Below are 17,794 nucleotides of genomic sequence, written 5' to 3' on the forward strand. Positions count from 1 at the left end.
TAGGCGGTACTCACAATTTTTTTATTTTTTTTTATTTTTTTTTTATTAAATATCAAAAATAATATACAAAAATCAAAAAGTCCCAATAAACTACTTTAAAGTAGTTTGTCATTGGGTGCTTTTAACTTAAACAGATTATATCAAATGTATACATTCATATCATGAGAGGTGTAATACAATAAAAATAAAAACAAAAAACAATTAAAGCGTATGCAGTTAGAAATAGTTTGTATTAGAGTCTAGTACAAACTATTTCTTTCAGCTAGCCAATTTTTCAACAAAAAATTTATTTTTATATTTGTACATTTTTTGATTTCTGCAGGTAACATATTTAAACAATTGATTGTAAATACTCAAGGTATCAGGATGAAGCGGGTACAGGTGGAAGTACGAATGAGTAATTTGATCTTTCAGGTATCCTCTAATAGAAGCAGACCGTTTTTTGCGACCAACAACAGTCCAGAGTTGGTCATACTTTGTTGAGATTCCTTTGGGCGTGATGGCCCTGCCAAGGTCTGCATGCTCGAGGGCTGCGTCTCCTTAGTTGGTTCATGGCCGTCAAAAGTTGTAACAGAGGTTTCAGCTAAAGATGTGGCTATTTCAGGTTGCTGGCTGTCCTTTTGACTGGCAGGAATCCTTATCCTTTTCTCCTTACCCTTTATGCCAGTATGGAGTTCGGCAGAATTTGATTCTTTAACATGCGAGCGGGTAACTCTGCCGGACGGTTTATTTATGGCAGGTGCGGCAGGTCTATTTGTAAGTTGTTGATTTTCATCAACAATAGTGGATAATAGTAGGTCTGTGCCTGACGGGCTGAGTATGGGGTGCACGAGAGGCGCGAATCCAAGGTTTCCTATTATATTGCCAAATAATAAAGTAATCACTTAGTGGATTGACATAGTACACTACATTTTAGCCACAGTATGCTGATCGCAAACGAGCGCTATACTCTCATAATATATGTTGGTCAACCTCTTTCACCATATGATATGGGAGTATTTATAAGTCTCGTATGCGACTAGCATCATTGTTCTTCAACAAGTTGTTTATATTATACATTGAGTGGTTTAGAACCATACAACCAATAGAATTAATATTCGACTAAGGAAAACGAAGTCCTGTTACAACTCGGCTACTTTGCATTTCATTTATCTCTAAATTTGTTTGTGTGCTCAGGGTACTGTTTATCCTGTCAAGATGGTGGCCGTGTTTGATGGTACCTTTTTATTCCGCCAGAGCGCGCCCATGCGCTCTTGCGAAAGAGCTATCAAATCGGAAGAATCAACACTAGGCGAAGTCTACTCTTCACAGAACTAATTATTTATATAGTTAATTTAATAATTTATTGATATTATAGTTGCTGAGGAAAAGTTGGCGCATTTACGCCCAGAGTTTTAGTACCTCTTTAACTAAGGGCAGACTATTAATTGCTGGCAAGGGGAACCTGTTTATGAAAATTACTTCTTTCAGGTTATTTTAAATAGGCACTTACGAATGATGTCGTAATGGTTTTTGAAAGGAAACAGACAAGCACGGGGTATGAGGGTGATGTTTGTTGAGGTCTTGTCGGCAGATGCTTCTGCCCAACTGCTATGGTGGATTGGGTGACCTCTTCAACTGGACTCTCCAGATCAACTGCCAGACACCGCATTGTGAGGGATGAAATCACACGTCTGTCACTCCTGGACACACTGACCCCAAGATTCATATTTACCCCTCAAACATTTTCATTCCCAGAACATTTTCTTCATTTTTTTTTAAATTTTGGATGCATCTGACGCAAAAGGCACTGCTAGTAGTATGGCAATTATGTGGAAGTTATTGGCTCAATAAAAAATAGATTCTTGAGAATGGATTTCGGCAAATAATAAGAAGGAGAAAGGATAATGTCAAAAAACACGTGTAAAATAACAAATTAATCATTTTAGCAATCAAATATTTAATTTCATTGAATACAACTCCTTTGTTGTGATTTAAAAAAATGATGGTGCGTTACAAATTATTCAAACATTTTTATTAAAATCATTATAAAATAAAAAAATAAAAAAGTTTCTTCTGGCAAACATCAGACGATAGAGAAATTTGAGTTTAATAAATACACAATAAAAAATAATGTGCAGGTTTATTTCAGGCCACCCCATCAACCAGATGTAAAAGGTTGCAGACAGACAGATCAGGGAGATTAGTTTGGGCACCCTTGCAAAATTGGCGCCAGCCATGCCAAGACTCGAATCCGTTAGGCCTAGAGTTATAGATCTGCGCTGCGCAAATCGATGAATTTGTTATATCGTCTGTCAACAGGCCTGAAAATGTAACAAACAAACATTGTTAAGATCTATATATACATGAGTACTATCAATTTTTATTTTTATAAATATGGACTTGTGGGACTACTTTATTTCCTCCCACATGTGGCAATACTATCATGAATTAATCCGCCGCTAGACGCAAGCGAGTACGAGAAGAGAAATCTCCATTCCTGTTTCAACCTTCGATCCTACCGCCACTCTCTCTACTCTTTCTGCCACCGTCTCCGCGTTCAGTAAAATTGTAATATTCGTCCTCACCAATAAATTTAATTAATTGTGCAGACTCTTATTTCAATCTCCCATCTCCGGAATACAATTTACAGTTCGGGCAGCCACCGTAAATTACAAATAAGCATAGCTCTCATACACACATACTCACGCTGCCACAGACTTGACTACGTATGTATGTAACATGCGTCATATGTTATTATGGTGAAATCAATTTTATTATCTCAACCACAAATCAGATAATTTGTTTGCGACACTAATTAAACACGCTCAAACCACTGCACTGAATAAACAATAAACAATGTAAATGACTTACATGTTGATTTGAATGCAAACCAACGTCACCACTAACCCGGTACCTTTTGGTCCTAGCCCATTAAGTCCCTCTATCTTATACTTGCCTGATATCTTATTTCACAAATCCTATTTGAATTTCATAATGATGAAAAATTTTCACAATGATGATTTGAATGGAAACAAATGTCACTACTGACTCATGTCTGAGGTACGCGATTTCTCCCAGTATTCAAAGTTTTAATTAAATAAAAGTTTAAACAGATTGATTGACAAAACATTAGAAGTCTTGTCAATAAGACAACTTTATGCCAAATCTGCATTACTACACCTCCTCCAACACAAACTCCATATTCCAATTCAATCAAAAACCTCGTTAAAAACCAGATCCTTAACAAATATAACACTAAACATACCGATAACACACACCACACACGGACAAAGACACTTTCAACACTACGCTACTAAACTGTTTAATTGTATGCCCATTACTCTGAAGCAACTACTAACTGCAAATACATCCGCAAACATTCACAAAAAACATATCACAGCCTGTTTTTGTTATTTGTTTTTGGGGTATTATGCCGTGTTGCGCTAACTCTTTCTTTAGCCAACGTTTCGGACAGCATTGCAGTGTCCATCATCAGGGCAGATGTGTTATTTTATTTGTTATTTAATAACAAAAATACTTTTGGCCGTGAAAATCTTAAATCATATATATCACAGCCTGGATCAAAAACCAAGATATTTTATTTTTTCAAAACATAATAACTCCAAACCAAACGTAACTAAACCATAAAAAGTATTTAATAAATAAACACGTTTTTCGAGATTTCACCAACTATACTCACACTTACAATATAAATATATGCACTTACATATATCTTAATATATATTAACATATTTTTTTTTACATATTTATTATGAATATTCTTTTTACAAAAACCATAAAAATTAAAAAATTCGAACTAAAACTTATAAATAATTAAAACTTTCTTCTACAACACATAAATACTTGTCACACCTATACATAACCACGTAAACACCTCAGCACAGGTTCTCCTAGTGAGGTGTTCACGAAACATACAATATTACTCACATACTGTATCACCTTCTCAAACCTACCTTACACACAACATATTTTAGTTATAAGTTTGAAATATACCAAATACAAATATAAATAATTATGTGAAACTGTAAATTATATACAGAAATAAAAAATAAAAAAAAATTGATATTAAAGAACATTGCGAGACAAAATAACATCAGGTCAATATTGGAACTTATCATGATGGTTAAGGGAGCACGTAATTTGAATTTGTTGTGACTAAAGAGAAATGAAGGCGGTGTTTAATTGTTGTTCCCAGTACATTTAGTTTTTTTTGAACATTCATTTAACTTTCTGCTGCCTCCGGTGGCCTTTCAAGTCAAGTTTAATATACCACGTTGCTACTGTTAAAATAACTACATTTTATGGAATTTAATTCGATGCCGTAACTCCAGGGCAGAGATAATCCAAAATAATGAAAAAACGCTACAAACAAACGTCGTTACAATACAAATACAAACAAACATCTGAAAAATATTTCGTAAGTGATGTAGCAATTGGTTTATAGCGAATCAGCACCAATCTTTGACATGTGTCATGCTTTCAAATACATTCTGTAATTTTCCAGGACTAAGCAGTTGTTGTGGAACTGGCATCAATTTCAAATCTTGCAGGCTCAGTTATTTTTATAATTAAAATTACTATAATTGACTTACTTTCACATGGGAGTTTGCAGAGACCGCCAACTACTCCTGATTTGCACCAGTAGTTGTCGTTGATTTGGAAGAGTCCCCATTGTGTTGTTCCATCATACAGTGGCATTATCTTCGAAGTGTCTCTTCTACTGTGTGCCTCGATCAAACAAATCCCTAAAACAAATAAAAAAAAATCAGACGACAGCATGCAGCTCTTGTGAAGGTGGTGGCGACAAGGTTGAAATTCCCACATAAAACCTGCCGACTGTTTTGAAACTGTGTTTTGAACTGTGCTCAAATATTAAAATGTTTTCTGGTAATTTCATTAAACTTTATTCGGGACATTATTCAATAAAATTATATCCGAAAAAGGGTTTTTCAGTAGGATATTTGGCACTTAAAAGCAGTTTTTATAGACCTGATATTTTATTTTTTCTTGGCTTGTAAAAAGACGTAGCAAAAAAGTAGTCTATCGTTTTAAAGTCCGTGTGTTCCTCGCAGTATTTAATTAAAGTAACAGATAATCTAATATTTATCAAATAAGTTTTATAATATATTTCATTTATTAATTTAATTTAATTTCAAATTTATCAAACTTTGAAACCAAAAACACATGATTTTTTATTACTTTGCACTCTTTGCAGCGCTCTGCCTTAAGGCGATGCACTACGTAGTAATTCAAAATCATTTGTTTTTGCTTTGAAAATTTGGTCGCCTAAAAATGTTTCAGATGCTTTACTTAAATACTGCGAGTAGAATACATCTTGGCCTTTGAAATAATCGAGTATTTTTTAGATAAGTCTTTTTATAAGCCCAGAAAACAATAATATATAAGGTCCATGAAAACTGCTTTAAAGTTCAAAATCTCCTACTTACGAACCAATGTTTGGTTATGATTTTATTGTATAATGTGGCAAATTAAGTTATTTATAAAATGATCGGAAAAAAATAAATATTTTTCCATGTTTTTTTCTTGCATAGATCAAAACAGGCGGATGGTGCTTAGCGGGAATCCATTTACGTAAGGGGTGTTATTGATAGCGGCTCGATTCAAAATATTACACTACGTAGTGCATCGCCTTAAAACAATTAGTTAAATGTGAAAAATCGTTCCAGCTCAACAGCCAGACTTGTATTTATAGCGGTGTAAAAAAAGAAAAATATAAATTTCAAAGTTTAAAAAAAAATATTGGACTGCACTTAACTTGTAATTTAGCATAATTCGATCGAAGAACTAGATGGGCAAGATCGGCGGTCATCTCGGCTGCATTTTTATAAATATGAACATTCTGTAGTTAAAGTTAAATCAGAGCAGTTAGTATGAACAAGATACGAAAATGAATGATTGAACTTACAATCAGGAAGAAGGTTTACGTTGAATCCTTGGCGTACCAATTCCTTCGCTAACTCGCATCTTTCAAAGATCTTTGCTGACGCCAACTGGAGGCCTGCGACCACTAAAATAACAATGCCCGCGTACTTCATTATATCGTAGTTCCCTGATCTAATACTCCACAGCGGTTATACTAAGCTTCGGAATAGTAAAAGTATTTTCACAAAATGCTCATTATTTATAGGATAATTTTATCAGTTGTTCCAGAAACGCAATCTCAAGAAACCGCAAACAAAGTTGTCAGCTTTTGCATGAATTGCTTTTTATTTTTCCTGCTCGCTGACTGTTCAAAGTGGAATTAATTTTACAATTCTAATGCTATTTTTTTTAAATAATATATTTGTTAGAAATAGTCATTTCTGTTTGTTTTTCTGTCTGTTACACCGGTTCAGTGAACTCTTTTTTTTTGCTTTGAATTGAAGATTAATTTTCAAAATTTGCAAGAATTTGGAAAATTTAGACTGTCGATAAAGTACCTACATACAATAGAATATTTTTAAAAGCAAAATGAATTTAATTGCTACGTAAAATTGGAACTGCTTTGATCAATACACAAAGTACTTAGGTAGGTTGATAGATGCACTAAATAAATCTATAATGTTATCAACATTGGTTTTTTATCATTTTTTATCAGCCGGTCCGGAAAATATTTCTGAATTTTTTTTGTTGTTCCGCAGGTGTCCAAGGTTGAAAAATGCTGCTATCCAACACTGGGGTAAATCCTAAAGGTTGCATGCTTTTGCTCATGTTAAGAGGAGAATGAACACCATGGCTTGTAACCATAAGCCACACAACATGAATTTAAAAGTACTTTTAATCTCAAATATTTTTAAAATAAGAACGCTCTAGTGAATTTGCCACTAATTGTTCGTTAATTAAATACAGACGGTCATATTTTTACTCATTGAACTATGTACTAGATATATAAGGACATGAAAATCGATATCTGAAACATAAAAGTTATCTCCATAAACATTTATATCAAATTAAATATAAAATCGATTCCCTTGCGAAAATTGATTTTGACCCACAGTGTCCGTTAAAGATGAGTACTTACCATATTTTTACACACAAAATTGGGTTTTCATTAAAGGTCAAATCTCATTTCGTCATAGAGAGGAGCCAACATGCGTTGGCTCGGATCCCTGCCGAAAGGATATCAGGCAAATAAAGAATACGAATAAAGAGAGAAAATATGTTTTTTATTTCCGTTGTGCAATCATTATTTAATTATGTAAAAAAAATCTTGCAAAATAATCTGTCGTGGTTTCAAACATATTAGGATTTAAAAATGATGATATTTATATTGGAACAAAAAAACTTTTATCCACTACTAGATTATATATTATCGATTAAATATTATGATTATTTATACTTATCGACTACTGAACAATAAGGTACACAATTTTTGGGAGGGGATGGATATCAGGGGTCATAATAAACGAATTTAATCATTTATGTTGTTTTATCCTGATTTTACATAATGAAAGGTGGATAATTTTTGTAATATGATGAGTATTCTCTTGTGTTTTCCGATCTTAATTTGAAATAGTTATATTTATCCACGTTTCAGTGTAATAAGATGATTTTTATTTGTGTCATGTTTCAATGCTGAATTTCTATGTTTTGGGTATTACCAGAATGAAATTATTATTTACAATTGTTTTTTCGACTTATGTTCTGTTTTTCGTCTTATTTTGTGTTCTGAAAATACTTCACTTCTAATGTATTCATCCATATGCTGTTGTTAGGCAAGTGTCTGTTACTATTTAATTGCTTGAAATAAGATTTTTTTATTGTGATATACAAGGTGCGGCAGAGAGGACGGACGGTTTAAAAAAAATCATAAAATAGTTAATTTTTATTCAAAAACAAATTTATTGATGGAATCAGGTTCGCGAGGAAATAGCATTTGAGACAGTCAAGTGTGGAAAATCACATCAGGCATGTGGTTGCCGAAATCGTTGATGCAGTGCTGGAGGCGTTCTTGGAAGTTCGCGTAGACTCTCTCCAACATCGCTCTCTCAACTTGGGCGACTTCTACGCGAATTGCGTCCTTGCGGTCTTCTGTTGATCAGTTCACCACGCCTGATTCAACCCAACGAAGGATGGTGTTTTGAGAGGGAACAGTTCTATTCCGATGAATGTTGAAGTGGCGACAAAACTCACGCTGTACGATGGTGACTGACTCATTATTTTGGACGAAACAATCATAGGCGAAAACGCGGTGCTCCACCGTCCACGGCTCCATGACGGCAACTGGTAAAACAATGCTAGGAACTAACGAGTCAAGCGGCATCCCCCAACCTCTCTCGTAAACGGAGGGGGAGAGTACTACCCATCTCAAAAACGTCCGTCCTCTCTGCCGCACCCTGTATTTTAAGAGTTTTTCTAAATTAAGGAAATGCATATTTTACTTTCTAGCAGAAATATTTATTTATATATATTATTTATTTATTTATTTATTATGCGCCGATATGCGCTTTTACAAACAAGTATATATTAAATCAGTAGAACAGTAGTCAAAAGTATAATTATCTATTGAAATTATAAAGAAACCATGCTGGAATTTGCCAACTGCACGCAATCTAGGTACAAGCGAGTATCTAAATAACTCAGTCTTGATATTATTATTGCATTTCAAAAAGAATTTTCGATCGAATTGTTCTAGTTGGTGTATTAGAGGTGATAAGATTCAATAAATCAGGGTCTATGAGTTAATTAATAATTTTAATAATAAAAGTCAATATATATGAGAGTTTTATTAATTTGATCAAGTGGTTGTAATTTACAGTATATATTGGAAGACCGAGCTTAAAGTTAATATATCTAATAGAATATAGTTAATACATCTTATATGTGGAATCGTAATAAAAACTGTAAATGAAAATCTAGCAGATAGGTACGTAATACAAAAATGGTCAGGTTTGTTAAGTGATCTCGGGTCTAACTAGTTTACTAAGCGCCTTCCATAATCACCGAACTTTCTTTCTTTCTTTCATTTCCTTATTTAGGTACTTATAACACTTTTTTTTATTTTCCGAAAATGTCGCAGTCACTTAGGTCGGGTAGCTGACTACCTCCTCCAAGTCTGCAGAACTGAACCCAGCCCTGCCAGCCATAGAATCCATTATCATCAAACACCATCTGAGCGCAAATCGATGCCTCTGTTATATCATCTGTCAGCATATCTAGAAAAGGAAAAATACGCTATTGTTAGACTAAAAATATATTAAAATTTACAGTTATATTTTGTCTTTAAAGAATTAACTTGACTAGAACTTGAATAGAACTTTCATAAAACTTGAAAATCAATTTCGAAATTTGATGAATTGTTCAAATTCTCTGAAACAATCCATCTTTCACGTTAAGTGTTTGAAAACGTGATTCTTTACATTATAAAAAACGTGTTGTAAATTAATCATCATTATATTTAATTCAATTTAAAACTACACATAAAAATAAGCAGCAAAGCAAAAAAAGTAAACTTGTTGATTTGAAAATCAGCTAATCTCAAAGTATTATGATCGTTTTGATTATTTTAATAAGTTGTGATTTTTAATGTAAATATTCCATACATTATAACATTTTGCTTACTTTGACAAGGGATATGGCAAAGATTTCCACGCGTAATGTTCGTCTGCCCATTATCGCACCAGAAATTGTCGTTGATTTGGTAAAGTCCCCACTGTGTTGTTCCATCGTCCAGTTTCATTACCTTGGTAGTGTCTCTTTTACTGTGCGCCTCAATCAAACAAACCCCTGAAATAATACAACTGAGAATGATATTTTGCACACTTCACGGATGAAAAAAATGCTGCTCCGCTATTATAAAAAGGAAAATTAAAAAATAATGCAACATCCATCATGTAAAATAACACCATAATATAAGATTGGTGACTATCTTATCTGACGTGGATGTCTAAACATTTGAACAAAAAACGTATTCGTTAAAAGCCATGGTTACTTTTAATAACTACACACCTTCATAAAACTCTTTATTTTAATGCATCTCTACTGGTCTCAGAAGTGTCCAGCTTTATCAAGAAATATTAAAACTGACCACTGATATCTATCAAAAACCAGATGAAGATGAAAGAAGGGCTCTCTTCAAACCGTTAGAGAACTTTTTGAAACAAATTTGAGTATTTAGAAGTGGTTTGAAACAAATGTGAGTATTTACTTTGCGGATCAGATATAATTTGTAATTTTCACGGCCAAAAGTATTTTCGTGATTAAGTTTTCTGGTATTATTCCGTACTGCGCTTTCTCCTCATTTAACCAAAGTTTGGGACAGTACAACACGATGTGTAATATCTGCACTGACTATGGGACGCTGTTCACACCAATCAGCACCGTAACGGCACATTTTCGCCTTTGGACAGGCTGGTGAAATGAGGCGATGCCTATCCGATTCCGTGCCCGTGGGTGCGATGTGTGCGATAACCTTACAGGAGGAAGAAGCGCAATACGGAACAATATTCCAAAAAATATTAAATCTCAAAAAAAATAGATCATTCCGTTTTTGCAATTACATTATTAACAATTCACTTGGAGCAATTGGTATGGTCCATCACCTTGATGGGAAATACTTAATCAGAATCTAATAAGGGTAATTTAAGGTTTCAACTTACAGTTGGTAAGATAAGCTCTTGGGAATCCTTGGCGTAACAATTCTTCTGCCAACTCGCATCTTTCAAAGATCTTTGCCGAAGCCAACTGGAGGCCTGCGACGACTAAAAGAACAATGGCTACGTACTTCATGCTGAAAGTTGAACACTTAATTCTCAACAAAGTTTCCGAAAACTATAATTATTTCCACAGGCGTTTGATATTTATAGCAAAATTTTATCGCTTTACTCCTCATATCTAATCCTTTTTCGTCGCTTTCCTGTCTGAACAAGAATTTTGCGTGACGGTGTTAATTTTATATTGTCAATGTCAGTAGAATCTTAATTTCAAATCAGAACCGATAAATCATTAGGTGCAATGGTCCTTGAGTATTAAAAAAATGGCAGGTAAGTTAATCTCTAACCTTTCATCTCTAAATAGTATAAAGTAAAGTCGCTTTTCACGTCTGTCTGTTTGTTCTCCTTAATTAAGCAACAGATAAGGGTTTTCATTATCGCTGAGAAAATATCTTCCAGAAGATTTATATAAATAAAATATGCATATTATATTTAAAGAAAATTCGATGTTTTGTAATTAAGTCGTAAAATATTTTTTTCGGGCGCTTACATTACTAACGCTGGCTAAACCTTATGAGATACATCATAATAATGTAGGTACTATAGAATTGTTTGTCTTAAAAAGGCCTACAGAAAAGTCCACAATGGTATATGTCTATCTCTTAAGGCTATCCCACAGATATCATTTGAATCTCTTACATATATAATGAACTATTTGCGAAGCTATTTTTACCAATATTCTATTTGGCTTTATCCAATTAAATATGTTAGTTACGTTAAATATTAAATGTTTATCAAAATTGCCCTTTACACAATATCATTTTAATGAATATCTTAGAAGATATCCACAGATTTAAAATTACTAATTATAAAAAAAATATTTCCATGTATCTTTTGCCGATAAAGTTTAAATCCTTATCGAATTACATTCACTCACTCATGTAACTTACAATTGGCTTTAAATATAGATGATTTTTTTTAATAACTTTGAAGATATTGCAATTTGAAAAATCACTCGCAACAAAACTATCGATCGCATTGGTAAAGTTATTTACTATTCGTGTTGGGCGGGGTTGTATATTTGTAAGTTTACGAAAATTTTAATTTTTTTTCCAGGATAAAAAACAAAATGTTCTTATTTAAACGTGTGGGACTACTTTATTTCATCCCACATATGGCAATACTATCGTGAATTAATCCGCTGCTAGACGTAAGCGAGCTGGAGAAGAGAAATCTCCATTCCTGTTTCAACCTTCGATCCTACCGCCACTCTCTCTACTCTTTCTGCCACCGTCTCCGCGTTCTGTAAAATTGTAATATTCGTCCTCACGAATAAATTTAATTAATTGTGCAGACACTCATTTCAATCTCCCATCTCCTGAACACAATTTACGGTTCGGGCAGCCACCGTAAATTACAAATAAGTATGGCTCTCATACGCTCACACATCGCTGCCACACTGGTGACCCCGACATTTCTATTTGGGTGATTATTGTATTCGGGGGACACGGTAGGTCGAACGCTGAACCTGGAATCCTGGACAATTGCGTAAGTAACTTCCAATCTCATTTTCAAAATTTAAAGTCCAGTATATTTATTAGAGTCTTATTATCGAATCATAAAGAACATTATTGTTCCACCAATTCTGATACTTAATTATACAAAATATACCCACTAATCCGAACCAAAAAAACTCGTATATTTGAATATTATGGTACCAAAAAATCTCAATTTCAGCTAAACACCGCTCCAGCAGCTGCAGATAAGGCACCAGATTCACTGCAGAACGCAACAATTTCTGCCGACCAGCTTCAATTTCCTCGCAGATCAAGCATCTACCAGATTTACCACGCAGGCAGAACTTTCAGTTTCCAGAAACTCCAGTTCCGGACCTCGTAACATCCGCCACAAACCAATGCCAAGTGATCCAAATCAAGTAACGTGAACCATAATTAAACCTACATACAGTGATTTTACAGCCAAATTTCCGAATACGTACATTCTAATATAAATTTTTTTTAATTTTGCAAGTGCATAAAATTGTTACATGTTTATTAAATTAAGTGACCAGACAATTTGAACTCGTCACAGTACATTTATATTTGTTTACATTGTGTGCACTCTAGATAAAGGATTAAGGGATTTTTGAAATTTTTGGATACTATCAATCTAACTTTCCTGAATTTTTAAAATTTTATTTTCAAAATCTAAATTAACTGTTGTCACTGCTTTTGTTTCCTCGCTATTTTTATACATTTTCTCCACTGCCTATTGCTTGCCTTATTATCAAAACAATATGTCATTCGAGGATACCCAGACATCGAACGAAATCGGCGGTAATAATCCCACAATGGATGCAACAATAAACTCTGTCTCGGTTAAACTACCCGCTTGCTGACGCGACAATATTGCACTTTCTTTCGCACAAGCTAAAAGCCAATTTTCTAACTCAAGAGTCAAGGATGATCTCACCAAATATAACATTATTGTTTTTCGCTTTGGATATGGAGACCCTCAAAACCGTAAGCGACGTCGTTATTAATCCCCCTGCAGCAGACAAGTACACTGTTCTCAAATCAGAACTCAATGAGAGATTACAAGATTCCGAAGAAAAACGACTCACTCGTCTTCTAACCGGACTACAGCTCGATGACAGGAAACCGTCTGGACTACTTCGACTCATCCAAGAACTCGCTGGTCCCGGGCTATCGGAGAGCCCAATCGTACGCGTACTTTGGCTGCAAAGGCTACCTCAACACGTCCAGGCCATACTGACCGCACTTCCCGATGACAACCTGTTACAACTAACATCTGCAGCAGATAAAATTTTGGAAGTTTACCAAAAAACAGAATGTGGAGCAGTGGACAAAAAACAATGTAATGGCATTCCGAACGTAGATTTAAACGTATGTGCTGTATTACAGAGTTTGCAAGAGCAAATTTCGTCACTCACTCTCGAAGTCAAACAACTTAAAACGACTCGAAGAGATGATCATGGACAGGCGCAAAGCTATTTCGAAAACAGAAATCCCAGCACCCACCGAGAATGGCATCATTCATTGACATCGAACCCGAATTCCGTAACGACCTAGTTCCAGGTCACACGGTTGACCGATACACAACAATAACGCTTCAAACGGCTACTGCAAATATCATGAAAAATTCGGTAACAAATCGCACAATTGTATTAAACCATGTACTTTTAATAACAACAAGCCGGGAAACGACAATGGAAAACCGCAGTAGGGACGTGCGATTTTCCTCAAAATACTTGTCGTCTCTTCATCCATGAACTCGGGACGCGACAAAAATTTTTGATCGACACCGGTTCGACGTATCCGTACTCCCAAGGTCAAGCTGGAACACGAAGAATACAATCACCACGGATACATGCCCCACCACGTTATACAGTGTTAATGGGAAGACTATCAAAACATACGGTACCAGAACAATCAACCTCCAATTTGGCCTCCGACGCGAAATAAAATGGAAATTAATTATAGCCGACGTTTCCAGAGCCATCTTAGGAGCGGATTTCTTGCATCACTTCAACTAAAGCGTCAACTTAATAATGAACTAACATTATGGTTTGATGAAAACCTGTTGGCTTTAAATTCTAAAAAAACTTATTATTTACCATTTTTCATTAAAAAAACAAGAAACACCTAAAGAAATAAACATAATTATCCACTCTGTGAAAAATACAGAAATCCACAAATGCAATATGTTATGTACAAACATAAAAAGCAAGACCGATATTAAGTACCTAGGCATAACAATAGACCAACGTTTAAAATGGTCCCCACATATAAATATTCTGAACAACAGAATAAGGAAACTATCATATATATTTAGATGTTTAAGAGATATTTTAAACGAAAAATTACTTAGAACCACATACTTCGCTTTCTGTCAATCAATTATACAATACGGCATTATAGGCTGGGGCGGTACATATAAAAATCAAACTCAAACAATTTACATATCACAAAAACTAATAATAAAAACCATATTAAAAAAAACCCTATTCATATTCGTCCGAACTTTTATTCAAACAATTTAAGGTCAGAAAATTAAGTGCATTATACTTCTACCATGCAACATTACAAATTTATAAAAACAATATTCAAAATAAAATTGCACCCTTTAAAAATAACAGAAATCTTAGACAAACGTCCATACTTCCTACTCCTAAATGTAAAAAAACAATAGGACAGTTCAACCATGAATATCTCAGAGTTAAATTTTTTAACTCATTACCAGAAAAAATTAGAAACATGAATACAAATATAAACGAATTCAAAAGCCACCTTAAAAAGTATTCCGAACAGTTGAACTGAATAATATCAAAATAATATAAACCAATATAACAACATCCCCATACACACAAGCCCTGCTTATTTATGGGGGTACATCAAATACATATATTATGTAATTAATAACTGTACTATATTCAATATTGTGTAATGTAAATCATGTATCTTTTTTTTACTAAAAAAAAAAATAAAATAAAAAAAATAAAAAAAATGTCATCAACCGTATTCAGATAACGGGTCGCCCTCCTTGTGGGCGAATTCAGATTAAAAAAAAAAAAAAGCTTAAAGAAAGGAACACTGACGGACCAGTCGACGGGATTGCAGATTAGAGGTGCGACGCTACAAGGACCCTCATCTGGCATATTGACGCTGTCTACCAGTCAGAAATACCGGGACATCCTACAAAAATATCCAGCACTGACCCGACCCAACATAAAGACGCACGACGTTTCGAGTCACAATGTTACTCACATCATAGAAACCAAGGGACCGCCGGTAACTGAACGAGCTCGCAGGATGGCACCAGCACTGCTAGAAGCTGCGAAGAAGGAGTTTAAATTTCTAATGGAGTGAGGAATTTGCAGGCCGTCCAAGAGCAGCTGGGCGAGCCCACTACATATGGTTAAAAAATCCAACGGGGAATGGCGCCTTTGCGGCGATTATAGGCGTTTAAACGCAATCACAACGCCAGACGAATTCCTAACACCGCAGCTCCACGATTTCGCACATATATTGAACAAGGCAAAGATTTTCTCAACAATTGACCTAATGGGAGCCTACAATCAAATCCCAGTCGACGAGGCGGACATTCCAAAAACCGCAATAATAATCCCATTTGGCTTATATGAATTTACATCAATGCAGTTTGAACTATCTTATGCAGCCCAAACCTTCCAAAGATTTATGCACGCTGTAACAAGAGATTTAGATTCATGTTTTGTGTACATAGACGACATTTTGATTGTATCAGAAAATGAGGAAGAACACATGAAACATTTAGATGCCCTATTTCAACGCCTCATAGAAAACAGCCTGGTGATAAATCTCAACAAGTGCAAATTTGGTCTACCAGCCGTTGATTTCCTAGGACACACAATATCACCGGACGGTATCACTCCCATTAAGGAGAAGGTGAAAACCATTGTAGACTTTCCACTTCAAAAAACAGCGCAAGGTTTAAGAAGTTTTCTCAGAATGCTAAACTACTACAGAAGATTTTTGAAAAACTCCATCAGCACCCAAATTATACTCTTGGACTTCACAGCAGGCTACAGGAAAAAGGACAAAAGTATCCTCACTTGGACTCCGGAATTGACAGCTGCGTTTGAGGAATGCATAAATCAGCTGGCAAACGCCACCCTACTCGCGCACCCGAATCCTCAGACGAAAATCGCCATAATGGTCGACGCGTCTGATTTAGCAATCGGCGCATCCCTCCAACAATTCAAAGGTAATGCATGGCAACCTTTGGGATTTTTCTCCCGTAAATTTACACCATCTCAATGTAAATACAGCACGTTCGACCGGGAGCTAACAGGATTATACGAAGCAATTAAGTATTTTAGGGTAGAGTATTTGAGGGTAGAAATTTCACAGTCTACACCGATCACAAACCGATTACGTTTACGTTCAGCAAGAAACGCGTTTCAAGCTCCCCGCGTCAAGAAAGACAGTTAGATTTTATTTCACAGTTCACCACCGACGTCAAACACATCTCCGGTCATCTCAACACCGTAGCAGACACGCTGTTTTGAATAGAAGAGATAACCAGCCCCTCTGCTATTGATAACAAACGTATGGGAAAAGAGCAGAGTCACGACGACGATCTAATTAAGGCGCATGAGGACTCCTCCCTCGTCTTGCGGAAAATGATTATTCCCGACACTGACGAATTATTATGGTGCGATATCTCCACTGGTCGTGTGACCTTTTCTTCCTCGAGACATGAGAGAACAAGTAATAGCCAACGTACACAACGTACGCCACCCAGGCGCCTCCGGCACCTCCAACAGCATACGTCAGAGATTCGTCTAGCCCAAGATGGCAAAGGACATCAAAACCTTCGTCAAACAGTGTGTCGCTTGCCAGAAAGCCAAAGTGTCACGACACACAACTGCACCTTCAGCGACATAAATCCTGCCCAAGGACCGATTCCGAAACGTCCACATCGACTTGGTTGGCCCTCTACCAGCTTGTAATGAGTATAAATACCTCCTAACAATCATAGACAGATACACTCGCTGGCCAGAAGCAGTACCATTAAAAGATATGTCTGCAGAGAATGTAGCTACAGCCTTAATGTCACAATGGATAGCTCGACACGGCGTCCCAGAAACAATCACCACAGACCAGGGACGACAGTTTGAATCGTGTCTTTTCAGGAACCTTACTCGAAAATTCGGTATCAAAAATAACCGAACCACCGCAATCTACCCACAATCTAATGGAATTATCGAAAGGTGGCCCAGGACCCTTTAAACATCTCTGATGGCGCGTGATAACTCGGAATGGTTGGAAAATCTCCCAGTCATACTACTCGGTTTGAGATCAACTGTCCGTGAAGACATAAAATGCTCACCCGCTGAGGTCACGTACGGAAGAACGCTTAGGCTACCATCTGATTTCTTCACCACAACCCCCCACAAAGAACCCGACACCTACGTCGGCCGCCTACAAAAAAGGTTTGATGAGATGAAACCCATCTCCGCTAGTAATCACGGAAAATTTTTCATCCACAAGGATTTACCGCACTCATCACACGTTTTCCTACGCACTGATGCCGTAAGGAAACCGCTTCAAAACCCTTACGAAGGACCCTACGAA

General features: G+C 35.7%; 2 protein-coding genes across 2 annotated transcripts; both read right to left on the minus strand.

Annotated features, from left to right (window-relative positions):
* Window positions 1–1,993: 1,993 nt before the first annotated feature.
* On the minus strand, window positions 1,994–6,099 carry LOC149423850 (lysozyme-like). The gene is made up of 3 exons (XM_089631833.1): window positions 5,930–6,099; window positions 4,596–4,748; window positions 1,994–2,303 (listed from the first exon to the last, which is right to left on the minus strand). Exons 1-3 carry the CDS (start codon window positions 6,057–6,059, stop codon window positions 2,128–2,130), a joined length of 459 nt encoding a protein of 152 aa, XP_089487959.1. The 5' UTR covers window positions 6,060–6,099; the 3' UTR covers window positions 1,994–2,127.
* A 2,371-nt stretch (window positions 6,100–8,470) lies between these two features.
* LOC149423851 (lysozyme-like) lies at window positions 8,471–10,761 on the minus strand. Its single transcript, XM_089631834.1, has 3 exons — window positions 10,602–10,761; window positions 9,565–9,729; window positions 8,471–9,158 (listed from the first exon to the last, which is right to left on the minus strand). The coding sequence occupies exons 1-3, from the start codon at window positions 10,729–10,731 to the stop codon at window positions 9,001–9,003; spliced, it is 453 nt and encodes a 150-aa protein (XP_089487960.1). The 5' UTR covers window positions 10,732–10,761; the 3' UTR covers window positions 8,471–9,000.
* Between the last annotated feature and the right edge of the window lie 7,033 nt (window positions 10,762–17,794).

This window comes from Hesperophylax consimilis, chromosome 5 (genome assembly GCF_061612785.1).
Source record: "Hesperophylax consimilis isolate HC1 chromosome 5, BYU_Hcon_1.0, whole genome shotgun sequence".
Taxonomy (NCBI): domain Eukaryota; kingdom Metazoa; phylum Arthropoda; class Insecta; order Trichoptera; family Limnephilidae; genus Hesperophylax; species Hesperophylax consimilis.

Coding starts and splice junctions, on each gene's coding strand:
- LOC149423850 (XM_089631833.1), bottom strand. CDS start 6,059: ATGAAGTACGCGGGCATTGTTATTTTAGTGGTCGCAGGCCTCCAGTTG. Junction 4,749..5,929: donor CGTAAACCTTCTTCCTGATT/GTAAGTTCAATC, acceptor TATTTGTTTTAG/GGATTTGTTTGATCGAGGCA. Junction 2,304..4,595: donor CTGCAAACTCCCATGTGAAA/GTAAGTCAATTA, acceptor TTACATTTTCAG/GCCTGTTGACAGACGATATA.
- LOC149423851 (XM_089631834.1), bottom strand. CDS start 10,731: ATGAAGTACGTAGCCATTGTTCTTTTAGTCGTCGCAGGCCTCCAGTTG. Junction 9,730..10,601: donor AAGAGCTTATCTTACCAACT/GTAAGTTGAAAC, acceptor GTATTATTTCAG/GGGTTTGTTTGATTGAGGCG. Junction 9,159..9,564: donor TTGCCATATCCCTTGTCAAA/GTAAGCAAAATG, acceptor TTCCTTTTCTAG/ATATGCTGACAGATGATATA.